This window comes from Brachyhypopomus gauderio, chromosome 19 (genome assembly GCF_052324685.1).
Source record: "Brachyhypopomus gauderio isolate BG-103 chromosome 19, BGAUD_0.2, whole genome shotgun sequence".
Lineage (NCBI taxonomy): Eukaryota > Metazoa > Chordata > Actinopteri > Gymnotiformes > Hypopomidae > Brachyhypopomus > Brachyhypopomus gauderio.
In genome coordinates, this window is record NC_135229.1 from 11,836,520 (window position 1) to 11,861,049 (window position 24,530).

Here is a 24,530-nt window from a genome sequence, read left to right on the forward strand (position 1 = left end):
GAGGTTGGACAGATGAAGTGACGAATGAGAGGAGGAGGAAAAGAGACGGAGAGAGACGTCATAGTTGCGTTTAAATACTGAAAAAGAAAGAAAAAAAACATTTTGTATACTTCTTAAGCATTCAAACATGCATATTATGACATATCTCTCGTCTGTCTTAATATACCGGTTGCCCATTATAGAACGACAGACTGGCAGTCGCGTGCACAAGGTCCGTATGGGTCCTACGAGCCCACTGAAGACTTCAGGCTCCCCTCGGGGCGCGTTTGAAAACGGTTCCATTTCCTGTGCACGCTGGACCGTCAGTGAAGAGACTCCTCCTCGTTTCATCCACGCGTAAAGGGAATGCGCGCAAGATGGACATGAATAATAGATTAGGCTGTTGCGTACGCACCGTCAGGATCCATGGGAGCCTGTATCATATATTTAATGAAACTTCAAACGGGTATCGAAAGACACAAACATGATCACGTGGTATGTCTGCATTCGGCCTACTGCAGAGCACCCACGACCAGTCTAAAAGGGTTCTCAGGGTCGGATAACTATAAATTGAAAGTGATTAAATAAACGTACTGCCACATATAATCGTCCTAAAAGCAGCTGTTTCATTTTTTTAACATGTGTATTTATATTCAAATATGTATTTATCTTCAAACATTACTATTAAGTTCCCTAAATATTGTTTTATGTAGGTGGCACACATGGACCAGAGTGGTAACGGGCTTTGATCTATATTACTGGATTGGACATCGCCTGTTGCCGCTATAGCTAGCGATGCGCCGCCCTCGGAGCCATTACTATGTATTGAGTCATGTCAGCACAGCAGTGTAGTTCCCATGTGGGATGTGCATCCATCTGTCACAAAAACAGTCCTAGCGCCCTTATTTCTTATCCGATTTTGATAAAATATGACTTAAATTAAAGTTTAGAATATTGCCGATGTTGTGATATGTAAAACTTAGTATTATCCCAAGAGATAAATTTATAAGCAGTCTGGGAAGTTTTCAATTTAGGTAAAATTTTAACAAAACCCTGCATAAAGCCCTTTTCTTTCACCTGGCTAAAACTAAATAACACATGTATGTCATGTTTTTGATATTCAATTATAATTATGGTAAAAAGTTGTAAATAAATAACTTTGATAAGTTTTAATTATGATCACAATTCTGATATTGAAAGTCAAATTTATGAGTTTATCTCTTTATTTGTCAACTCTCCCCGTTACAGCTGTAGTTTTCATAAATTCTTAAAGTGCAATACCTCTTATATATGTTCAAGTATAATATGAGATGGCGTTAGTGTGGAGGAGCATCTTTGAGCACTACATGACTAAATGTGGGTGAAATTAATTATGAAATTATGATAGAGAAAATAATGAGTTTGAATCTGAAATTTATGACAAAATTTGTCTGATTTTTTTAACCTTCAAGTAGCAGAAAAGAGCTTACACAATTCAGTTCCCCACAAATACATAATTAGATAAATTGACCTGACACAAAATATACGATTTTCAAAATCATTTATTGCAGCCACTTCTCATTGGGTACAGAATTTCATCAACTTTAATAAAATATTTATTATTATTAATATGGTCTGGAAGGTTGAAAATCTGTGGCACTGCTCCTTCTCTAACGTGCCCTCTTCAGTGTACGGTTGTACGGCAGTGAGCACTGCATATCCCTGCTGTAGATGACAGTCCTCTCAGACGTCCACACTTTCTGACCCACAATTTGTACAGCTCATATTTTCTTTGTTTGTTGGGAAATCTGTGTAGAAAAATGGCATTTATTAAAAAAAAAAAACCTGTATTAACCTGGGGTGAGTTTCCAAAAACGTTCTTAGCGCTAAGTGTTTCGTAACCTCGTTCTTACGTACGAACGTTTTGGGAAACTCACCCCTGTTGATTTAAAAAATAATTATGACAAATTTAATTCACTTAAATTTTCATTTGGTTTCATTATTTATTCAGTTTGTGTGAGAGAATATCTATGGGACATGCCAACTGGACTGAACATCGGTCCCAGTAATACAGATTTAGAGATATGTAATTAACATCGTATTTACAACATTATCCTAACATGATAACAATATTAATAACAAAACATTGTAATTTGTTGGAACAGAAAACTTGTTTTTAAGAGGGTTTACTCGACATAGCTTTATCAAAATCAAGCTAGCATGGACAGTCAACATCCCTCATCTGCGCTATTTTTTTTAAATAAAAATTGTTTTACTAACCTGTGAAATGTGATACCCTTTGATCTTGTGATATTGTTGTCGTAGTTTTGACAATTTATTGCAAAACATTGAGTCCTTCTTTGGTTTTCCTTACGTGACTGTCTGCTAGATCTAATGTTTATGTCCATCCATGGATGGTCCTCAATGCACAACTCAATGCATAGTAATGGCGCCTGTGCGGCGCATGCTAAGTCACGTGATGTCCAATCCAGTAATATAGATCATTGGTAACGGGGGCGGCCTGTAACTCCCTACAGGAGGCGCCGTTACAGGCCGACGGCGCCGTTACAGACCGACGGCGCCCTCTGGTGGCCGAGCGGCGCAACGCCGGATATTACAACACGGGTGACGGTTGCGGAAACACAAATCCAACTCTGTCAAGTATTCATGGACCAACACCGATAAAACAGCGATGTTTCCCCAAACGTTGTCCGGCTCTACGTGACGTGTATCGTAAGGTAACGAAACGGCAGGACTTGACGAACTTTTTGGTACTTTTAACCGCGGCTGTTGGGCTGAAGTGTTGAGGTCTGTCGTGGCGGTGTAGGCAGGCTAGCTGGTTAGCCGTCGGCTACCTTGCGTTGTTTTCTCCGCTCAGTCTGTTTTTAGCTCGGATATATTCGACCAGACCGGATTTTAACAACCTAACTTAACGCAGAAAGCAAGAAAAGTAACGTTATGCTTACTAAAAACGTGCTGGTAGACCTATAAAGTGAATACACATTACACATACGCATTGTTTACTTATCATTGGCTCTTTCCTCTTTTCTCCCTGACGTGTAAGTTGGTTGACTAGCCAGAAAATTAAGAGTTGGGTCAGTTAATTATGTGTGTAAAGGTGTTTTAGAGGTGTTAATGACTCTCTCTCTCTCTGTCACTCTCTGTCTGTCTCTCTCTCTCTCTCTCTCTCTCTCTCTCTCTCTCTCTCTCTCTTCCTCTCTCAGGAGTAGGTCTGATGTGGTGCTGCGTTGAGGGTCCCACCTGGCTGCTATGGCATCATCCCCCTTCCCGCTCCCCGTCATCGTGTTTGTCCTGACCCTGCCGTTCGTGCACACCCTCCTGCCCCGCCCCTCACCCCTTCCCCCGCCCACTTGTCAGCCCGGCCACTCCTGGGCGGTGCAGCTGAGGTGGGGCCCGGAGCTGGACGCCGGCTCCCTGGATGAACTGGCCGATCGGGTGGCTCTGGAGGCGGGGCTGGAGAGTCACGGGCAGATCGGGCAGCTGCATGGCCACTACCTTCTCTGCCAGGTGTGGGACGAGGAGCAGGACGGGCGGGGGGCCGACAGGGCCTTGGCCGCCCACCCCCACGTGCTGTGGCATTCCCAGGAGAGCATCCTTCGCAGGGCAAAGCGAGCCGTGACCTTCAATGACCCCAAATACCCGAGCCAGTGGCATTTGGTGAGTCTCTCTAAAAGCCGTTTTGGCCCGAAAGCAGGAGACACCGCCCTTCTGCAAAGCTTTTAACGCTTCTAATCGACGTCCCGCGCAATCCATGTTCCCCCTTAGACTATCTACAGACACTGAGCACCCAAGAAGCAATCTCACTCACCACTCTGTTTTTGGCCGGGTCTATACTGAGTGCTTGAGTGGCCTTCACGCTGTTCTTCAGTTAATGCACTCATAAATAAATCACCTCACTTTCCACACAGATGATCACTGGGCCATACTGGGAATGATGGTAGATTAAGTCAGGTGAAAAGGCCTCGATTCGCTTTTACTGCAAACAAACAAGAATTGACATGAAAAATGGGTTAATATCGACTAAGCTGTTAACGTAATTGGCGTACGTTAGTGTATTGGCTGGGTGGTATGACATCAGCTCAGGCGCAAGTGTGAATCCGAGCGCTTGGCTAACACGCTCTCTCCCGTTATCGCGTGTATACGTTGCCTTTGTTCCATGCTCTCCCCGTTTCGTGGTTGCCTAGCAGCACAACGATGTGAAGCGTGGGATGGACATCAACGTGACGGGTGTGTGGGAGCGCAACATCACCGGAACGGGCGTCACCGTGGTCGTCGTGGACGACGGCGTGCAGCACACGCTGGAGGACATTCAGCCCAACTACGTGAGTCGAGCAGTTGGCTTCTCCTGACCCCTGACCCTTAACCCCTTCTCGCTCGTGTTAACCCTCACGCTCCGTCCCTCCGCCCCCCAGAGTCCGGAGGGCAGCTACGACCTGAACTCCAACGACCCCGACCCCATGCCCCACCCTGACGCCCGCAGCGACAACCACCACGGCACACGGTGCGCGGGCGAGATCGCCGCCGTGCCCAACAACAGCTTCTGCGCTGTGGGCGTGGCTTACGGCAGCAGAGTGGCAGGTCGGTCATGTCATGTGTAACGTGGTGGGGGCGGTTCCCAAAGGGGCGGTGCAGAGCGCAGAGGACATGTCACTGGTCACCGCATGCAAATGTGCTGGAATGAGGAGTGTAGATGCAAACGAGGTACATGGAAGCATTCGTTTCAGAGAACTTTAGGTGTCGGGTTAGCTAGGGGTTTCTCAGACCTTTATAACTGCCAGGAACTTTGTCTTAAGTCAGTCCTGTTCCACTCTAGCATGTTGAGTTGTGGAGGTCACATATTTAAATGGCCAGTAACAGCTTCATACATGATGTCGCATTTGCTGTGTGGTTTCTGGTGCAGCTCAAAGACGTTCTGCTTTGCTCCATTAAGCCCCACCGATCCCTTCCCAGGTATCCGGGTTCTGGACGGACCCCTCACAGACAGCATGGAGGCAGTGGCCTTCAATAAACATTACCAGGTCAACGACGTTTACAGCTGCAGGTACCTGCTAACGTCTTGAGCAATTCGCTGAATTCACGTCTCTCATTTCGTTCTTTATCTGGTCGGTTAGTAGAAGCTAGCATCACTACCGCTAGACACTAGCATCAGTGACTTTGTCTGTGAACCTGAACCCAAGCCACAATAGCGGACTGGCTCGGCGAGTTTGCAAAGCCGTGTGTGTGACGTGAGGTCGTTTCTGTTGTAGCTGGGGTCCAGACGACGACGGCAGGACGGTTGACGGGCCGCACCCGCTCGGCAAGGTCAGGAATGCAGCCGCCAACGTTCACCCTCCGGTTCTAGCGTCTCCGGACGCTCCTACAGTCATATAAGGAATGAGGTCAAACTTGGTCAACGTTTATGTCAGTCTTCTTTGTATTTTTCTTTTCACCTGCAGAGGGCAGTATTGTAAGGTAGCAAGTAGAAACTTGTGTTTGCCTATTTTAAACAAGCCATTATAATGTTGTTACTGGCTTGTAGAACGGCAGAGCACCGAAGGATTAAATGAATCAGTCAAGCTTTCCTGGCATGTGTTGGGTGCCCCGTTGATCAGCAGGCATCCTGGTCCTGTTCCTCAGGAACACGGCATGACTGATCCCGGCCCAGGAGGTTTCAGGACACTGAGACTTAAACGGATGTCTTTTAATATGTGGTAAAAGTTGGAAAGAAAAAGTCATTTCTTTAAACATAAGAGTTTGATTTGACTCCAGTTTGATTTGGTTTTCAGTCGAGGTAACTTTGATCTCAGCTGCTATGCAGATAAAATAGATTAAGGATTAAGTTTTAAATTATTTCAGGAATGTGTGCAATACATCAGTCTAGAGACTGACAAAAGATTAGAAGCTATACTGACTTACAGCGTTCGGACTTGTAGCCAAATCTGATTAGTTTCCCCACATTTCTGACATTTCTGTGACTTCAGATCCTTTCTGTCTACACTGAAGAATGTGAAATGTGATCCTGTCTGTGTTTGGCCCACATCCATATCCGCTTTACCAATACACCATGGGCCAGTTTCATAACTAGATGCTAAATCAGGGCTCTAAAATAATAATACTCCCGATAAACATTTCATTTGAACGTTAGAATCTGCTCCCGTGGTCTGTAGCGTTTACATGTAGCGTCAAAGCTACGAAACTACGCCTGTTTTTCTGCCTGTTGAAAGTCGGCGCCGCCCGTTGTGGTGTTCACACAGCACCTTTCAGACAGCGCTGCATTAACACTGAGCGTTCCCCCTGGGGGCTTTCGTCTGGCGTGGCCTGGTGTGTCCTGAAGTTCAGTCTGTCTCAGTGGTCCGATAACCTGAACCGGGGTAACCTGAACCAGAGTGCTCTATGGTACTGAACCTCGGGTTAGAAATTAAACTACTGTTTTTGAACGCAGCCTGAGGTAACTCCATAACTCACGTCAGGAAACGGTAATCGTAAATCGTGGTAATCGTAATCAGTAAACAGTGATAGTAAGATTTTGTCTCAGAAAAGAGGACTTGTTCATCCTTTAGAAACCCTAATCTCCATGTTGCAACATCTGAGACAGACGTTATCAACAAGGAACCAGTGCCAGAGCTGCTATGGGTCCTGCACTAGCAGCGTGTGTGTGGGACACACTCCAAACGGAGCAGGAACCAGGAACTCCAGCGGGAAGGCAGTCTTCCGCCTGGCTGAGGCATTAGAGTAGATGAAGCAGCTCCACACGCTCTCCAGGACACGGGGAAGCATGTGCACCAAAAGATCTTCATTAGCATATTTAGAGATTTAAAAAAGTATGTTAAACGTTTTTGTCTAAGCGTAGCACATTTAACGGTTTTAAAACAATACCGAAACCTCCCCAGGATGTGCTAACGAAGTGTTGATCAGCAGCACAGATGGTCTGTGTGTGTCGTAGGCCTCCGTCTGTCTGATCTGAAGCCCACAGACTCCAGCAGCCCTCCTCAAACACTTTGTTTTGGTTTGTTTTTTTTGTTTTGTTGTTTATTTACATAGGCGGCTCTGCAACATGGAGTTATAGCGGGCCGAAAGGGTTTCGGAAGCATTTTTGTCGTTGCTAGTGGCAACGGGGGACAGTACAACGACAACTGCAACTATGACGGCTACGCCAACTCCATCTACACGGTGACTATCGGTACGAGCTCCACACCTTCTCACAACCTGGAGCGATCCGCAAAGATCTTACCGACGCTAGCGTTAGCCGCCTGTTCGGTTGGTGCCGTCCCTCCCGGGCCCGTCGGCCTCTCTGGACCCGGGTGTGGGAGGGGCCCTGGGTGTGGGAGGGGCCCCGGGTGTGGGAGGGGCCACAACGCTGACCTCCTCTGTGCTTGTGCGTCAGGAGCGGTGGATGAGAACGGCAGGAAGCCCTTCTACGCGGAGGAGTGTGCCTCCATGCTGGCCGTCACCTTCAGCAGCGGTGCGCGCCACCTACGCAGCATTGTGAGTCCCTGCGCTCCTCAGCGCCCCCCGATGGCTCGGGACTTACATCTCTCTCTTCTTCTTCTTCTTCTTTTCTACAGCAATACCAATTTCACTCTCTTTTCACTTGAGTTTATTTTACAGCTTGGAGACCCAAACAGTTCAATCAAAACTCCCATTATAATGGTAGTTATGGGAATTGGTATAGTGCTGCATGGTGAAGAAGGCTGTCTGAGATGAGAGAGAGTCACCTCAGATGAGGGAGAGAGAGACCCCTCAGATCAGAGAGAGAGACCCCTCAGATCAGAGAGAGAGACCCCTCAGATCAGAGAGAGAGACCCCTCAGATCAGAGAGAGAGACCCCTCAGATCAGAGATACCCTTCAGATGAGAGAGAGAGAGACCCCTCAGATCAGAGATACCCTTCAGATGAGAGAGAGAGAGACCCCTCAGATCAGAGAGAGAGACCCCTCAGATCAGAGAGAGAGAGAGAGAGAGACCCATCAGATGAGTGAGAGAGAGAGAGACCCATCAGATGAGGGAGAGATACCCCTCAGATGAGTGAGAGAGAGAGACCCCTCAGATCAGACAGACCCCTCAGATGAGAGAGAAAGGCCACTCGGAGTATTACTCATCCGGCCCAGTGTGTATATGCAGCGTATATGTGCCGCGTGTGTGTATTGGTCCTGTGCTGACACGTCATATTAAACACACCCTGTGAGAGCCGTGACACGCTAGTGTGTTTGTGTGACAGGGCCTGTATTTACACAGGGCTGGTATTTACACACAGGGCCCAAACATTCTCACGGTGTGAACCATCTTTAAACAGTAGCACTGACCAACACGTGCTCATCTCCTAATTTTGTGAAGAGTATGTTCTTCAGGACAGTTAGTCAAACTCCCTGTAACACACGCACGCACACACACGCACACACACACACGCACACACACACACACAGAGCTGGGAGAGTCAATGTGGACAGGACACTTGTACCGGGCCGCTTGGAAAACCTGTAATGTAAGATTGTGTTGGGCTTTGTTTACTCTGGTGTCCTTAGCAACACAGTCTGGTAGCTCTGACACAGACCACAACTGTGAGAGAGGGAGAGAGGGAGGGAAAAAGAAAGAGAGAGAGAGAGAGAGAGAGAGAGAGACGTCCCAGCTTTCCAAAACCCAAACCAGTCTAAAATAAACGGCTCACAGCAATAGTTCTTCGCCTGCCACTGAGCCGCAGTGATGAGGTTCATATTACAAACTGTTCGTCTGCTTTTGTCCAGCTTTCTGAACTCACGTGTGTGTGCGCGTGTGTGTGTGCGCGTGTGTGTGTGCGCGTGTGTGTGTGCGCATGTGTGTGTGTGTGTGCGCGCGCGTGTGTGTGTGTGTGTGTGTGTGTGCAGGTGACGTCGGACTGGTCGCTGCAGCAGGGCACGGGCTGTACCGACGGGCACACGGGCACGTCTGCGGCCGCCCCGTTAGCGGCGGGCATGGTGGCCCTGATGCTGCAGGTGCGGCCGTGTCTCACCTGGAGGGACGTGCAGCACGTCATCGCCTACACGGCCACCCAGGTACGGCCCCGCCCCCTTAGAGGTGGAGTCTGGAGCACTCGCCCTGCTTTATCAGCTTCTGTAGTGTGTGTGTGGGTGTGTGGGTGTGTGTGTGTGTGGGTGTGTGTGTGTGTGGGTGTGTGTGTGTGTGAGTGTATGTGTGTTATTGTGTGTGTGTGTGTGTGTTATTGTGTGTGTGTGTGTGTGTGTGTGTGTGTGCAGTACGACACCGAGGCAGACTGGGAGACCAATGGCGCGGGCTTTCACCACAGCCACAAACACGGCTTTGGCCTTCTCAACGCCTGGAGATTGGTCAATGCAGCCAAGGTAGGCCACGCCCCCACTCATGTGCCGCAAAACCATACCATATCCTGGCAGTAGAGTGTGTGTGTGTGTGTGTGTGTGTGTGTGTGTGTGTGTGTGTGTGTGTGTGTGTGTGTGTGTGTGTGTGTGTGTGGCAGGTTTGGGAGTCCGTGCCTTTCTTGGTGTCCTACCGGAGTCCCGTACTAAAGGAACAGCAGACCATCCTGGCCTATCCCAACAAACTGGTCCTCACCTGGAATGGTAAGAGGTGTGTGTGTGTGTGTGTGTGTGTGTGTGTGTGTGTGTGTGTGTGTGTGTAGGTGCTTGCTAATAATATTTTGGAGGCTTTATTGTTTTCCATTAATTAACTAGTGCTTGTTTCCTCATCATCAGTTATATTTATGATCACAAAAATGGGGGGGGGGGGGGGGATAAATAAACCTTGTAAATATGTAATAGAGACACTGACACTGTAATATTGCCATCAAACATTTTTAGCAGTGTATCAAATGCATCAAAACCTATTACTCTACAAAACCAGAGGTGGAAGAGATGTGAGTGAGTAAGTTCAGATGTAATACTCAGTAATACTCAGAACAGATGATGCCCTGTGGAGGGTTCAGATGTAATACTCACTAATACTCAGAACAGATTATGCCCTGTGGAGGGTTCAGATGTAATACTCACTAATACTCAGAACAGATTATGCCCTGTGGAGGGTTCAGATGTAATACTCACTAATACTCAGATGATGCCCTGTGGAGGGTTCAGATGTAATACTCACTAATACTCAGAACAGATGATGCCCTGTGGAGGGTTCAGATGTAATACTCAGAACAGATGATGCCCTGTGGAGGGTTCAGATGTAATACTCACTAATACTCAGAACAGATTATGCCCTGTGGAGGGTTCAGATGTAATACTCACTAATACTCAGAACAGATGATGCCCTGTGGAGGGTTCAGATGTAATACTCACTAATACTCAGAACAGATTATGCCCTGTGGAGGGTTCAGATGTAATACTCACTAATACTCAGATGATGCCCTGTGGGGGGTTCAGATGTAATACTCACTAATACTCAGATGATGCCCTGTGGAGGGTTCAGATGTAATACTCACTAATACTCAGAACAGATGATGCCCTGTGGAGGGTTCAGATGTAATACTCACTAATTCTCAGAACAGATGATGCCCTGTGGAGGGTTCAGATGTAATACTCACTAATACTCAGAACAGATGATGCCCTGTGGAGGGTTCAGATGTAATACTCACTAATTCTCAGAACAGATGATGCCCTGTGGAGGGTTCAGATGTAATACTCACTAATACTCAGAACAGATGATGCCCTGTGGAGGGTTCAGATGTAATACTCACTAATTCTCAGAACAGATGATGCCCTGTGGAGGGTTCAGATGTAATACTCACTAATACTCAGAACAGATGATGCCCTGTGGAGGGTTCAGATGTAATACTCACTAATACTCAGATGATGCCCTGTGGAGGGTTCAGATGTAATACTCACTAATACTCAGATGATGCCCTGTGGAGGGTTCAGATGTAATACTCACTAATACTCAGAACAGATGATGCCCTGTGGAGGGTTCAGATGTAATACTCACTAATACTCAGATGATGCCCTGTGGAGGGTTCAGATGTAATACTCACTAATACTCAGATGATGCCCTGTGGAGGGTTCAGATGTAATACTCACTAATACTCAGATGATGCCCTGTGGAGGGTTCAGATGTAATACTCACTAATACTCAGAACAGATGATGCCCTGTGGAGGGTTCAGATGTAATACTCACTAATACTCAGAACAGATGATGCCCTGTGGAGGGTTCAGATGTAATACTCACTAATACTCAGAACAGATGATGCCCTGTGGAGGGTTCAGATGTAATACTCACTAATACTCAGAACAGATGATGCCCTGTGGAGGGTTCAGATGTAATACTCACTAATACTCAGAACAGATGATGCCCTGTGGAGGGTTCAGATGTAATACTCACTAATACTCAGATGATGCCCTGTGGAGGGTTCAGATGTAATACTCACTAATACTCAGATGATGCCCTGTGGAGGGTTCAGATGTAATACTCAGTAATACTCAGAACAGATGATGCCCTGTGGAGGGTTCAGATGTAATACTCAGTAATACTCAGAACAGATGATGCCCTGTGGAGGGTTCAGATGTAATACTCACTAATACTCAGAACAGATGATGCCCTGTGGAGGGTTCAGATGTAATACTCACTAATACTCAGAACAGATGATGCCCTGTGGAGGGTTCAGATGTAATACTCACTAATACTCAGAACAGATGATGCCCTGTGGAGGGTTCAGATGTAATACTCACTAATACTCAGAACAGATGATGCCCTGTGGAGGGTTCAGATGTAATACTCACTAATACTCAGAACAGATTATGCCCTGTGGAGGGTTCAGATGTAACACTCACTAATACTCAGAACAGATTATGCCCTGTGGAGGGTTCAGATGTAATACTCACTAATACTCAGAACAGATGATGCCCTGTGGAGGGTTCAGCAGGTCCCCTGTGCCACTAAAGGTCCACTCACGTCCAGCTGTTCTGTATCACTGCTGTGCCGGTGGTGATGTGCAGTTTGACAGAGGAGGAGAAGGAGAGAGTGGGAGAGAGAAATGGAGAGAGAGAGATAGAGAGAGAGAGAGAGAGAGAGAGAGAGATGGAAATGGTGAGGAAGAAAGAGGCTTCAGCAGGACCCTCCCAGCTGGTGATCACTCATCTGCCCTTATTAGGCAACGTTGTGCGATGTCCGTGCCACTGAATGCACAGAGGAACCGAGACACCGCTCTGTTCTGTTTCTCTCCATTCGCTCATCTTCTCACCAGTAGCCACTGCTTCACTGTCAAGTGAGCAATGCCCCGTCTCTCCTCATTTCTCCTTTCGTCTTGCCTCCCTGTCAGTAATACGTCTGTGGTGCTGCTCCGTGTGCAGGGGTGTGGGAGTGGGGGGGGGGACACATATCAAGATCTCACACCTCTCGGATCACTAGCCAAGCCAGCCTGTGTGCATTAGGATAATGGAATAAAGAGATTGTGTGTGTGTGTGTGCGTGGGGGTGTGTGTGTGAATGAGACAAACTCTAGAGCAGTTAATGCCTAGCAGGTCGCATGTCTGAGTGCACAAAACCCCCAGAACAGTTTCATTCAGTTATCATTTATTCATTTATCTGACCCCAGTAAGACCTCTAATCTTAATCCCAGTCCCAGTCCGTGTCGCGGGATTACAGGAAGGATGTGACGAGTCATCAACACATTCATAGAGGGACGTGGAGACAACTGGACACACAGAGTCACACACGGAGCAGGATTAGATTAGCACAAACGGGAAGAACTTCTTCGTGCTAACCTGATCAGAGCGTCCTCTCTGGGTTTATGCTCCAACCTCACTCGGCTTTGCTAACCAGCTAACACCAGGAGGCAGACGTATTTAGTGCAGATGTCAGCCCTGAGTTTACCCCGCACGCAGGACAGAGAGGCGGAGGAGAAGGCTGCTCCTCGCAACCTGGTCTTCATCAGGACCTCAGGACGAGGTTCCCCATCCAGACCGAGCGGGGGTGCTGCAGGCTGTTGTCCTGACTGGAACGTCATGGAGGACTTCAGGGGGTGTGAGAGAGGGGGCTTCTGGGAGTTTACAGTAACACGAGAGAGAGAATGGAAACACACGCTTATGTGTGATTTAGATTGCGTATCTCAAACTGCACATGACGATTGTCCTGATGTCCAGTGTTGGTGCGCTGGGACGGTCCAGTGTTGTGTGTGTGTGTGTGTGTGTGTGTGTGTGTGTGTGTGTGTGTGTGTGTGTGTGTGTGTGGGGTGGTCTTCTCCTCTCAGACCTTGGGAGAACCTTTGAATCCCTTTTCTAGGATTCCCTCTTTAATGTTGTAACATTTCATTTATCTGCTACATACAATTAGGGTTGAAATAAAATCCATCTAGCTAAATAAGCTTGTGAAAAAAAATGTGGAATCCAATATATGGTATAAAACGTGCGTGCGTGTGCGTGCGAGTGTGCACGTGCGAGTGTGCTCACTCTCCTCCCCTACATGGTTATGGTGAGAGGAAGCACATTAACAAGTGTGTTTGAGGAAATGCCAGAGAATTACAGTACGCTGAACACTGGTGCAGGAATTTAGGAAGAGCAGGCACAGAGCCTGCAGTAGCATTTTACACTCTCTGTCTCTCTCTCTCTCTGTGCGTGTTTTCAGTATTTTTCCATCAGTATATTCAGTGTTGCTCCATCAGTATATTCACAAACGGTTCCAAAGTGACCAGGAATAGTTTGGTTGTCTATGTCGCTGTAGTCTGACCTCTGGTTCTCATGACCCCTGAGTTACAGCAGGAGCTGTGTTCTCCGGACCAGGGAAAAACGTCTGACTTCAACACACTTTTATGCAGACATTTGTATCTGTGCCTCTGCGTGACTGAAAGTCTGCAAAGGGTCTTTATTTCCCAATATGTAAAATTCAACACGGTAAAAAAATATATCTGTAACATTATTGAACTCATCAGACTTTTAACAAAAACTAATTAATTCCAGGTTGGTCAGTGTGTTGGGTAGCTAGTCAAGTGCATAATGCACAAATGAAAATATTTAAAGTAAAAAAAATGTAAAAATAAATAAATAAAAATGGTGCCAGTGTTGGAGGCAGAGAGGCGTAGCGTGAGAAGTGGGTGTGGTCTCCACGCCTCATCACACGTGTCCTGGATACGGACCAGCCTCCGTTTTGTGTACAACCATCTAAGTGTTATAAAAATAGCAGTCATTTGGGTCCATCCCCAAATACAAATGAGCTACCAACCCAAAGCACAATATTGTGTTGAAAAAAGACATCTGACAGCCAATCAGAAATAAATGTTTCTAACTATTGCTGTGTGCTTATAAGCTCGGTGGTGTTTGTCTAGACATCAGTATATTGCAGTGAAGCGTATGTAATCTGCCCTGTGGAAAACTAAAATGGATTTTAAAGCTGGATTCAATGCGCTTGTTGCTATTAGATTCGGTTTTTTTTGACACTCCGTTCATAATGACAGGAGAGGTGTAGCTATATCTCTCTCTTCATCTCTCTCTTCCTCTCTCTTCTTCTTCCCCCAGTCACAGCGGCCGACCTCACACAGTCAGGCATGCAGACCTTGGAGCATGTGTCCGTTACCGTGACGATAACCCACCCTCGACGTGGCAACGTGGAGATCGTGCTGCTTTGCCCAAGTGGCATGACGTCACTCATCGGGGCCAGGAGAATACTGGACATGTGAGTGTGGCCCCACACACACACACACACACACCCCAAAACGGTCTTCAAGCCCTGCCCTCGGAGAACTGCGATATGACTCCGCCCAGCTTGACCATCGGCTGGTGACCCCCGACCTCTCGTCCTGCACCCGTTACATCACGGACCTCCTGACCTGCTGTATCCCACAGAGACGGCGGGGGTCTGACCGACTGGACGTTCTCCACCGTGCGGTGCTGGGGCGAGCGAGCAGAGGGCCAGTACAGCCTCCACGTCACAGACCACAGTAAGGCCTCGCCAGCAGGGGTCCCGCAGGGGTCCCGCGCACCGCACACACCTCACCGCTGCTTCCTCTCTCTGTACCAGGAGACGCAGCCCTGTCCGCGGGTGTCCTGAAGAGCTGGACGCTCACGCTGTACGGGTCAGCACTGTCCTTTCAGGACGTGAAGGACAGACAGCAGTGAGTCTCTCACACACACACACACACACACACACACCTACAAACGGCACCCCTGTCCGTCACAAACAGACCGCCTCTGGACCACTCGTGACTGGTATCGTCTTTGAAATGTGTCGACCCAGCAAATGTCTGTAGTCTCATGTCCATAGTCAGTGTTTAGAGTCATTACTGGAATGCCCACAGAGTGGGGGCGGATCCTCCCTGAAGTGCATTTTTAGCTCTCTCTGATTGGTTGTCTGTGTTGATTGACAGGCTGGTGGAGGAGGCCATGAATGGGCAGTACCTGCACAGTAACTTCTCACTGCCCTGCCCACCTGGTGTGGACATTCCCCCTGAAGTAGTGATCCCACTCACCCCCAACACCCTGAAGGTACGACGGCCATCGCACTCTCTCTTTCTCTCTTTCTTTCTCTCTCTCTCTCTCTCTCTCTCTCACACACTTAGCATGTATTTTTCATCCATTTTGAGGGCCCGATGCTTTCCAGACATAGTGTTATAGTGTTTGTCCAGTTCCAAAATTAACACCCACAGTAACACTATCCCAGTTTGCGCTGGTGACATGAGCCAGAATAAACAGGTCTTTATTTCAGGAGGTTTCCCACCATATCTCTTCACGTCCGCACACACGCAAGCACTGCACGTTTCTGGAGCTTACACCGACCGTGTGTTTGAGTGTGTGTGGTGTTTGAGTGTGTGTGAACAGAAACATTGCTCATTATTGTCAAACCCTTCAGGCAAACACTTTATTACTGAGTGTGAACACACCCAAACAAACGTTGCAGGGATGACGTAAAACTCCTGTTTGTTGGAATTATTAATTGTAATGATTATATAGTTCTCTGTATACAGTATGATGTTTGAATTACTGTAGCAAGATACATTTTTAACAAGTATCCTGCTTGGCACACCAGGTGTTGACAGATTTAGTCGACATATTTCGGTGGATGAGTGAAAGCACACGCTCAGAATACACAACACATTTTTGTTTTCCTGTGTTCTGAATTTAATGCCATGATAATGCTTCATACACTGACCTTTAAATGGAAATCCCCACGTCATCAGTTTGGTGAAGTTTGTGTCAGTTTTTACACAGCAAACGTTTGCTATGCTCTCAGTGTACTAATTGTTATGCTAACGCTGTTCTGGTGAGAGTTATGCCAAGTTAATGCAGTACAAATTACACTATGCTAGTATAGTCAAAAATGATATGCTAATACTTTTGTCAATAATACTACGCTTACACCATTACATTAAGAATTATAACATGCTACCATTATGATGTCCTTACTCAACTGCTTTTGTATGAATCACAATATGCTAAATATGTATAGAAAGACAATATGCTTGTACTGTTGTAAGGCTGTTGGTGTAAGGGTTATGCGATTGGTTAAGGGTTGTAAGGGTTATGCTAATGCTGTTGGTGTAAGGGTTATGTAATTGGTTAAGGGTTGTAAGTGTTATGCTAATACTGTTGGTGTAAGGGTTATGCGATTGGTTAAGGGTTGTAAGTGTTATGCTAATGCTGTTGGTGTAAGGGTTATGCGATTGGTTAAGGGTTGTAAGGGTTATGCTAATGCTGTTGGTGTAAGGGTTATGCGATTGGTTAAGGGTTGTAAGGGTTATGCTAATGCTGTTGGTGTAAGGGTTATGTAATTGGTTAAGGGTTGTAAGGGTTATGCTAATGCTGCTTTAACGAACCCTCTGCCCTTATGTCGTTACAGATGTTACTGCTGCTCGGCTGTTTCTTCCTCTTCTGGTCGCTGTACTACACCCTGGAGCTGGCGCTGGCCCACGTGGACTGGCGGAGGCTACGGCGGACCTGGTGGAGCAGGTCTCGGTCCAGGTCTCCCGGCCCGTTGAGCAGCGACAGCCTGACCGCCCTGGAGGGCAAGATGCCCCTTATCGGGACAGACGAGGACACGTAGTCTCACTCAGGGAGTCGCACCGTGACCTGTGCACCTTACTCAGGCTGGGGACGAGCCTGCTGTCCAATCCAGGCAGAGCAGGACACTTCCCTCTGGCCCCACGAACAAGCCCCGCCCCCTCAGCTGTGACTTCACTGCGGTTCGATGGACCCTTGAGTGTCTGTTGTGCTGTCCGCCTGCATTGGTTCCTCTAAGCTGTTTGTGTGTGTGTGTTGGTTGAGGTTGTGTGTGTGTGTTGCACACCAGGTCTAAACGCAACAATGTGTTCCCAAGAAAAGCATTCATAGGAGCATTCATTATTATCAGGACCAAGTGCCTGTTTCTGATATCAATAAGTGGCATTATTGGGGTGTGTGTATGTGTGGGTGTGTGTATGTGTGGGTGTGTGTATGCGTGTGGTTGAATTTGAATCAGGGTGGGGGGGAGATGTATATGTGTTCAGATATGTTCTTTAAGGAAGAGCGCTATATTTTCATTAAATTAAACACTTTTTCGCAGGTCTCTTATTTTGAAATTTGCCTCTTGGCTGGTTCTGCTTGTTGTTGCCGATGCATCCAGCACTTTGCTTAAATTTCTTTGCCCAGTAGTTTCTACTCAAAGTGCTAAAGCTAATAACATGTAATGATTCAGTCATGAAAACGTGTAACGTGATACCACCCGTTTTACAAGCATGGTCTCAGAGAGAGAGGATGTTTTTCTGATATATTTAATATTTTACGGAGATGAAACTTGAAGATTGAAGTGTGATAAACAGCTGGTCTGAATGAAGGCAATAAAAATGTGACTGCTGTATGCTGGTGTACTTCTGAACAATAAAAGGAAGAGATTTAGTGTGTGTTAGTGTTAGTGTGTGTGTGTGTGTGTGTGTGTGTGTGTGTGTGTGTGTGTGTGTCACACGTGCACTGCAGTCCTGTGGGGAGATGCTATAACTCACAATAGCAGCACTTCTTCTATTACCAAAAAAGTAGGTGAATTTGAGCATTTCTGTTTAGAGAATAATCACTCGGTGGTAAATCACACCACCACAGCCTGCTGTGGAGAAGGTTAGTTTAAAACACACAGTGTGTGCTGGTTAGATGTGCCGTGTAAAGGTCGAGTTCTAGCTGTAAGGTGCCAGTAACCTTACCAGACAGCACAAGACTGGCTTGTTTTAACCACCGAGTTAATGTAGGTCATACAGCCTCACTGCATTTCTGACCTGCAGAAGGAAAACCTTTGTTCTTATTTACTAAGTTAACATGTCTGCAGTCCATCCCCATGAGGTGGTGAAATAAAGCCACTTTTGAAGTCATCCTTTAATTAGACAAAATACAAAAATACAAGGCTGCGGCTACATCCGAGTCAGCCTTACATTTTAGAAACTGCTACTTCCAATGTTAGTTTTATTTGTGTATAACTCACCATCAAAAATTTGTTTGGAAAAAATTGAAATTATTAAATGTTCTGTCATTGATGAGTTACACAATTTGTTAGCAAATTTGTGACCTGTTGGTAACACCAAGGATTATGCTGTAACCACAGTTACAATAGTAATGCTCTGTATTGTCAGAATAGGGTTCGCTCAACATCGGCAATTCAAAAAATACATTCATAAAGGCTGGCAGACTTTGTCCCAGACTTGCAGCAGACATGCTGGTTTAATCTCAAGATTTTTTTAGGAGCAGAATTACTGTTGCATTTTTCTTTTTATACAAATTAAGTGTCGTTAACTGGTGCAGGACCCAGCTGTGAGGAGATACCGTAGGGGCCGGGGTGTGTACGTGGGGAGGAGTGGGGCGGTGTTGGGGGGGGGAGAGGTGTGGGTTCATGGGTTCATGATCTGTCTGGGTCTACCGTAGCCCGTCATGCCAGCCTGGGACGCCCCTTTGTTCGAGCCCATCTGCAGGCCGATTACGCTCTTCCCTGATTTCAGCTGGTCGTCGGAGAAATCCCTGCGGTTCTCCTGCGCTTTCCTGCGGAGGAACGCAGAACGGTTTGTTAGTCATCGGTGATGAATCTCGATGTCGACACTTGTCTGTGGTCTGAAGTCCCAACCAAACCGCCAGCGCCGCGGTGCATTACATATGACCTGGGGCGACACACCCGTGTAATCGCAGACCTCGCTGTGACTCACTTGAAGAACCAGTCCGGGTTTCCACGGAAAGCTCCGTCGTCTTTTGTGACCGCGATGCTTCCCAGAGCCATCAGCGTCCTCTGCACGGCCGCCAGGTCTTTCCCTTTGAGGACAGAGAAGTACAGTCATTTCTCCAAGACCACTTAACAACGCCGGTAACATCAGAGCACACGGAGGACAGAAAACACAGAAACCTCTGACTCCTCTCGCTCACGGTCGTGCAAGAGTTCCAACACGTGCGCTGGTGTGCTCACCTTCCCAGAGGTCGACGGTCTGAAACATGTCGGTTTTGGTGACCCCGTATGCCTCCGCGGCATTGAGGAACTGAGACACCTGCTCCATCTGCTTGAAGGCCATCGTCGAGCTCTGAACCTTCTTGATAGGTTTGTCCCCAGGATGCAGAGTATTGATGAGTTCACTCAAGACCTGGAAAATGACCAGGAGATGTTTGAACACTGGGACAAACATCAGTCATCATGAAATGTATTCAGCAGTTAACAGGGTGACTAGGGTGTCTTAATATTTAATTACATCTTTAAATTCTTTAATTAAAGTCCTTATTTAGTAATAAGTCATCTGAAAGAAAGCCAGATACAGTCACAGTCTGACTGAAGTAACTTTGCGTTTATGTCATGCACAATGCGAGTTGTATACTAGTTTGGCCAGTATTACACAGTTGAAACAAATTTGCTATACGCTAATATGCTAACTGGTCCCCCAAACTAGCCGTGTGTATGAAGATGCTCGCCGTGTAAGCAGAGATATGAGCAGAGATACGAGCACAGTCACTCACGCATCCGTCCTTCAGCCATTCCTGGAAGCCTTGCTTGCCTTCAGCGGGTTTGCCCACTCCTGAGCCGCACTGGGCCATGATCCACTCCACCAGCCGCTGCTCCAGCTCCGGGTCATACTTCTTATCGATCTTGTCCTGCACCTGACGGCTCAGCCCGTACGACGGACCCTTATTGGCCATTCCGGGTGTTCCCTGCTCACCACACAGAGGTGCAAATGGGAGTTAAAGGTCGCATATGCCAGGGCAACTCTTAACACTGGTTCTGGTGCCAGGCGTGTCTGCTTAAAGAGCGTTTGTGGTATTAACCCTGAAATTCCCAGAGGTAAATGTGCCATTGGTAGAATGGTGCCAGAATTAAACTCAAGAAAAGCAACTGTGCATTTATCTACATTCTACAGTGTGGTCATTTAAGGCCGTTCGCAATAATAATTTCATTTACAACAGTTCAAATTACATTATGGCTGTAAACACTGTATAAACGCTCATAACACTGTTTGCGTAATCTTTGCATAATCCACAGCAGCAAAAGAGCGGCCCCGGTTACGAGGGTGTCAGAGCAGACGTATCAGGAACGCCAGCCCAGTCATGGATCTCCTGATGCTTCAATGCTCAGACGTTCAGGTGCTGAACCACAAGCCAATAGCAAAACAGCCAGCAACGTGAATGCAAGCCACCACGTAGATGATCGACATAACACAGGCAACATTGTCTCACACGTCATGCAAGTAACCGGGTGTCAATCGATCAATCCGAGCATCCCAACATTAAGGCTGTAGGAGCTTCACTCTGAACAGCTGTTCGGCTCAACTCAACTCTCAACTCAACTCAACTCTCAACTTTTGTCAATTTGGTCTAATCGAATTCACGTGAGCTGAGCAGCTGTTGAAGGGGAAGGCCCACTAGGCCCTGTACAAACACGCCCGTGTGCACCACAGTGCTGGGCAAGCACAGGTAGCAGCACTGTCACCTGGGCTGCCATCTCCACGTCTGAGTACCGCTGCTCTCTGGGTCTGGAGGTCAAAGGTCAAGGTCACACAGGTCAAAAAAACTCTGGAGCTCATGCAACACTCATAGAAACTGACCGTTTGGTTCCTCTGAGAGGATTTACGCCAGTGTGAACACACAGCGGACACGTTACGTAATTCGGTTGATTTAATGGGGTCAGGCCGCTGCCTTTCTGGGCTAGGAGCTCCACGGAAACAGGTCCCGCCCATCCTGTCAGCAGATCAGATGTTGACTCTGATGTGAACGAGCCAAATCTGTCCAATGGAGGTGCTGCCCCAAGTCACCCCTCGTCCAATAAGATGATGAGATAATGAAAGGTTCTGAGTGCTTGTTTGGCTTTTTACAGTTGAAAGTTTAGCGTTCAGCACGTCGTTGCTGTGGGTTTCGCTTGCCGCTGGCCACAAGGAGACAGAACACACCCTGAGTCTCAACCTAGTGCTCAGTGGTGGATGTGCAGGACGTGATGGGTGTGTGTGTGTGTGTGACATAGAGAGACGAAGGAGAAATATTTGAGCTGAATATTGCCTTAGTTCCTCTTTTTCCACTTTCTTTTTCTGTTATTTTTTTTTCCACTGCTGCCATGGTTACAGACATCCAGTAGCTGCCAGGCACACAGGGCAGAGGGAACAAAAAGAAAGAAAAACAATAATAATCAAAGCCAGTCGCGTCCGGCTGGGACGCTGTGAGCCGCGACTGGGAATATGATGTAATGACGTGTGGCGCGGGGGCGGGACTGGGGGCGGGACTGGGGCGGCCTTATCTCCCACCCCAGTGCTACCGCTCCACCAGTAGCTCCCAGCGCTGGTGCCGGCCGTGACCTCACGGGCGCTACTGCCAACAGCACCAGATCTGCTGATGCAGCATCACTGCCACATTTAGTGAAATGTCCTCCTTCTGTAGACGAAAGGGTTCTTGGGAAGGTTTCCTTCTTCAGAGCAGATCCCCAGGAACTAGAGACTGTTGCATTGTGGGTCGTTAAGATCTTAAGCGTCTCGTTTACTTGGACTTCAAAGTATTTGTGGGTGACGGTAAAGATTAGTGCAACTCGCCCAGATGAGACTTTGGAGGTGTGCTTCTCAAATCTTGAAGCATTCCAAGGTTTACTTTAGCAGGTCTGGTTTGCATGTCTGCATGTCAAGCAGAGATGAGTGTGTGTGTGTGTGTGTGTGTGTGTGTGTGTGTGTGTGTGTGTGTGTGTGTGTGTGTGTGTGTGTGTGTGTGTGTGTGTGTGTGTGTGTGTGTGTGTGTATGTGTGTGTGTGTGTGTGTGTGTGTGTGTGTTGTGGATCTGGTAGTCAGTAAGTTTAATGGGCCTCAGTAGCAAATGGATTCCCAGTTAAAGGCCTTTTATGGCCCTTGTTTAATTTGCATATTTGCTGAGAGACATGTTTATCACAGCCATGTCAACTATGTTATAAAACGGTAGCTGCCTAAGCCAGAGACTGAGGCCAATATCAGAGATCTGTCAGTGTTCCCAGTGCTGTGGTCTCGTGTTACAGAGTGTTACATAGTTTGAAATGTTACATATTTACACATCAGCAGAAGCAGGACAGAGTGTGAAAGTACCCTGGCTGAGTTCTGCGTGAACTGATGACTGAAATGAGCTCATAAATTCTTCATTAACAAGGCAGATCACTTCAGAAGTAAAAATGTAACAACCGTGCTATAAATTGGAATCTACATAAATTTTGCTCGAATAGTATAAAGAGTAAGACAAGAACTCTTTCAGGCTGTCAGCTTAAGGTAGAATATTATAAAGCTTTAGGTGCTGAATTTTTCATCCTATCTACATTAGTGTTCATGTTAAAAATACGTGGTTTCATCTTCAGAGGAGCCGACACACGCTGTATCCTAGCACATCTCATCATCAGGAACCGGGTCTCGATACCAACTAGTGCAGACTAGCAAAGACTCAACATGTCTTCTTACCATAAAGTTCTGAAATAAGGTTATCAGCACCAACATAAACCCTGATGATAATGTTAATAGAATTCTGCAATTCCCCAAGGTCAAAAACCAAAGAGAAAGTTCTAAAACTCTGCACGCGTTCACTACGACATCTTTGCGTGGGAGGCTAGGATGTCTGTGGGAAGATAAGAAAGGCATACTCACTGTGGGTAAGGGTTAGGGTGAAGTTCTACTCAGCACTGCCGGGAAGACGCGAGTGTTTGCAAGTGTGCGCGCGTGGGTGCCCGGGCGTGAACGTTTTATGCGAGCCCTGGAGTCCTCCCTCCAAGAAGAGAGCGCGCTCAGTAGAGTGGTGATGACTTCACCGGTGGAGAACTAGTAACAGACAGCCGCTTCTGACGGAGGGGAGGCAGTGAGAGGAGAGGAAACCAGCCTTTTAAGGACATGGCCTTTTTCACTGGGCCTTCCTCTCCCGCTCCGTTTCCCTCCCACTGACCAGCCCGTGCCTCGTCCTGCCCTCTTTCTACCCTTCCTTCTTTCTCTCCTCAACTGCTGAAAAAGGGAGCCCTTATTTGGGAAGACGGTGAGGAAAGGGGAAAGAACTCGGGCCAAGAGGCGTTCGGTTCGGTCGGGGGAAAGAATTCTCCGAATACCTCACCGCACCACTTCATCGGCTCCGGACCAAGGAGGCACGGAGAGGGACGCAGGCGTGCAGGCCTTGAGAAGGATGGAGCGAAAGAAGGCAAGAGAGAGAGAGAGAGAGAGAGAAAGACAGGAAGAGGGGGAGAGAGAGAGAGACTGTGTAAAACACTACTACAGGCTGTGTGCCTGTTCTTTCTAAATTCCTGCACCAGGAATTTAGAGAACGGAAATGACACAAAACAACCAAAAACGCAGCAATTTTTGTCTTTTCAGAAGGTAAAAGTCACCGTACTGAAACAGGGAGGGTGTGCAGGAAAGCAAAATGTCAGAACATGAGTATGTGCAGAAGAAAAGTGCTCTGGTTTAGTCATGCTGACAGACAGGAGGCAGGACTTCAGACCACAGACAGTGTCGACATCGAGATTCATCACCGATGACTTCGTCGACATGGTGCTAACAAGCCCTTTTATGTACACAACACCATCCACAGCAGCAGTGTGAATGATTAAGGTACCGAAGACTTGCAAATAATTACAACCTACTGGCACCGAGATCACCCAGGAAGAGGCCTAGAGAAACCTCCCACTGATCCCAAAGACACAGGAAAAGACACATTTGCATAGCACATCCATATTTAATATTTTTATTATAATATAATAGATATAGATAAAAGTATATATATATAAAAAATATATATAATAGATAATAATAAAAGATTTAGTTTTATCCAGTTAGCAAAATAAACCATACAGAATTTGAAAATTTCCAGATTTGCACATAGTCAGAGAGATCATATTGTCCCATGATGACATTATGATGAAACTGTAGTGAAGACACAGTGACATAAGTCTAGCCATATTGATTTTATTTGTGTATAATAGCTAGGCCTAATATTCTGTTTGAACCCATCTTATTATAATTTAGAAATAGGCCTGACATGTGAACACAAGCCTGCTAACAAAACATTTGTAATAAAAAAGTGGACTCGTTTGATCAGAAATAACAAATTAACTATCATAAACATACATGTAAAATAACAGATTTGCTGCTGTTCTATATCTTACTGATGAATGTATAAGGCACCTATCAAATATCTACAGCCTCCAATGACAGTCAGAAAAAAGTTGAGAAACTTGTGTT

General features: G+C 46.8%; 2 protein-coding genes across 6 annotated transcripts; one reads left to right on the forward strand and one right to left on the reverse strand.

Annotated features, from left to right (window-relative positions):
- The first annotated feature begins 2,542 nt into the window (after positions 1-2,542).
- On the forward strand, positions 2,543-18,340 carry pcsk7 (proprotein convertase subtilisin/kexin type 7). 4 transcript variants are annotated; one of them, XM_076982149.1, is made up of 16 exons: positions 2,543-2,696; positions 3,183-3,636; positions 4,164-4,301; positions 4,392-4,557; positions 4,930-5,020; positions 5,226-5,280; positions 7,000-7,138; positions 7,343-7,443; positions 8,819-8,986; positions 9,188-9,292; positions 9,427-9,529; positions 14,410-14,566; positions 14,737-14,831; positions 14,912-15,005; positions 15,258-15,375; positions 16,727-18,340. In XM_076982149.1, exons 2-16 carry the CDS (start codon positions 3,229-3,231, stop codon positions 16,928-16,930), a joined length of 2,142 nt encoding a protein of 713 aa, XP_076838264.1. In that variant the 5' UTR covers positions 2,543-2,696; positions 3,183-3,228; the 3' UTR covers positions 16,931-18,340. The 4 variants fall into 4 exon arrangements, with proteins under 4 accessions (XP_076838264.1, XP_076838262.1, XP_076838263.1 ...); XM_076982150.1 differs by having other exon boundaries at positions 2,544-2,696; positions 4,167-4,301; XM_076982147.1 differs by having other exon boundaries at positions 8,819-9,292.
- Positions 18,208-23,136, reverse strand: tagln (transgelin). Of its 2 annotated transcripts, XM_076982151.1 has the most exons (6): positions 22,953-23,136; positions 20,804-20,846; positions 19,837-20,028; positions 19,298-19,469; positions 19,044-19,146; positions 18,208-18,882 (listed from the first exon to the last, which is right to left on the reverse strand). In XM_076982151.1, exons 2-6 carry the CDS (start codon positions 20,813-20,815, stop codon positions 18,735-18,737), a joined length of 627 nt encoding a protein of 208 aa, XP_076838266.1. In that variant the 5' UTR covers positions 20,816-20,846; positions 22,953-23,136; the 3' UTR covers positions 18,208-18,734. The 2 variants fall into 2 exon arrangements, with proteins under 2 accessions (XP_076838266.1, XP_076838268.1); XM_076982153.1 differs by lacking the exon at positions 20,804-20,846 and having other exon boundaries at positions 22,953-23,132.
- Between the last annotated feature and the right edge of the window lie 1,394 nt (positions 23,137-24,530).

Bases quoted from the DNA above. Each gene is read 5' to 3' on its own strand.
- pcsk7 (XM_076982147.1), top strand. From the start codon at position 3,229: ATGGCATCATCCCCCTTCCCGCTCCCCGTCATCGTGTTTGTCCTGACC. The intron at 5,281-6,999 runs GTCAGGAATGCA...TTATTTACATAG, and splicing joins GGCCGCACCCGCTCGGCAAG to GCGGCTCTGCAACATGGAGT. The intron at 15,376-16,726 runs GTACGACGGCCA...ATGTCGTTACAG, and splicing joins TCACCCCCAACACCCTGAAG to ATGTTACTGCTGCTCGGCTG.
- tagln (XM_076982151.1), bottom strand. The intron at 19,147-19,297 runs GTGAGCACACCA...CTGTCCTCAAAG, and splicing joins GACCGTCGACCTCTGGGAAG to GGAAAGACCTGGCGGCCGTG. The intron at 18,883-19,043 runs GTGAGTCACAGC...GTTCCTCCGCAG, and splicing joins AACCCGGACTGGTTCTTCAA to GAAAGCGCAGGAGAACCGCA.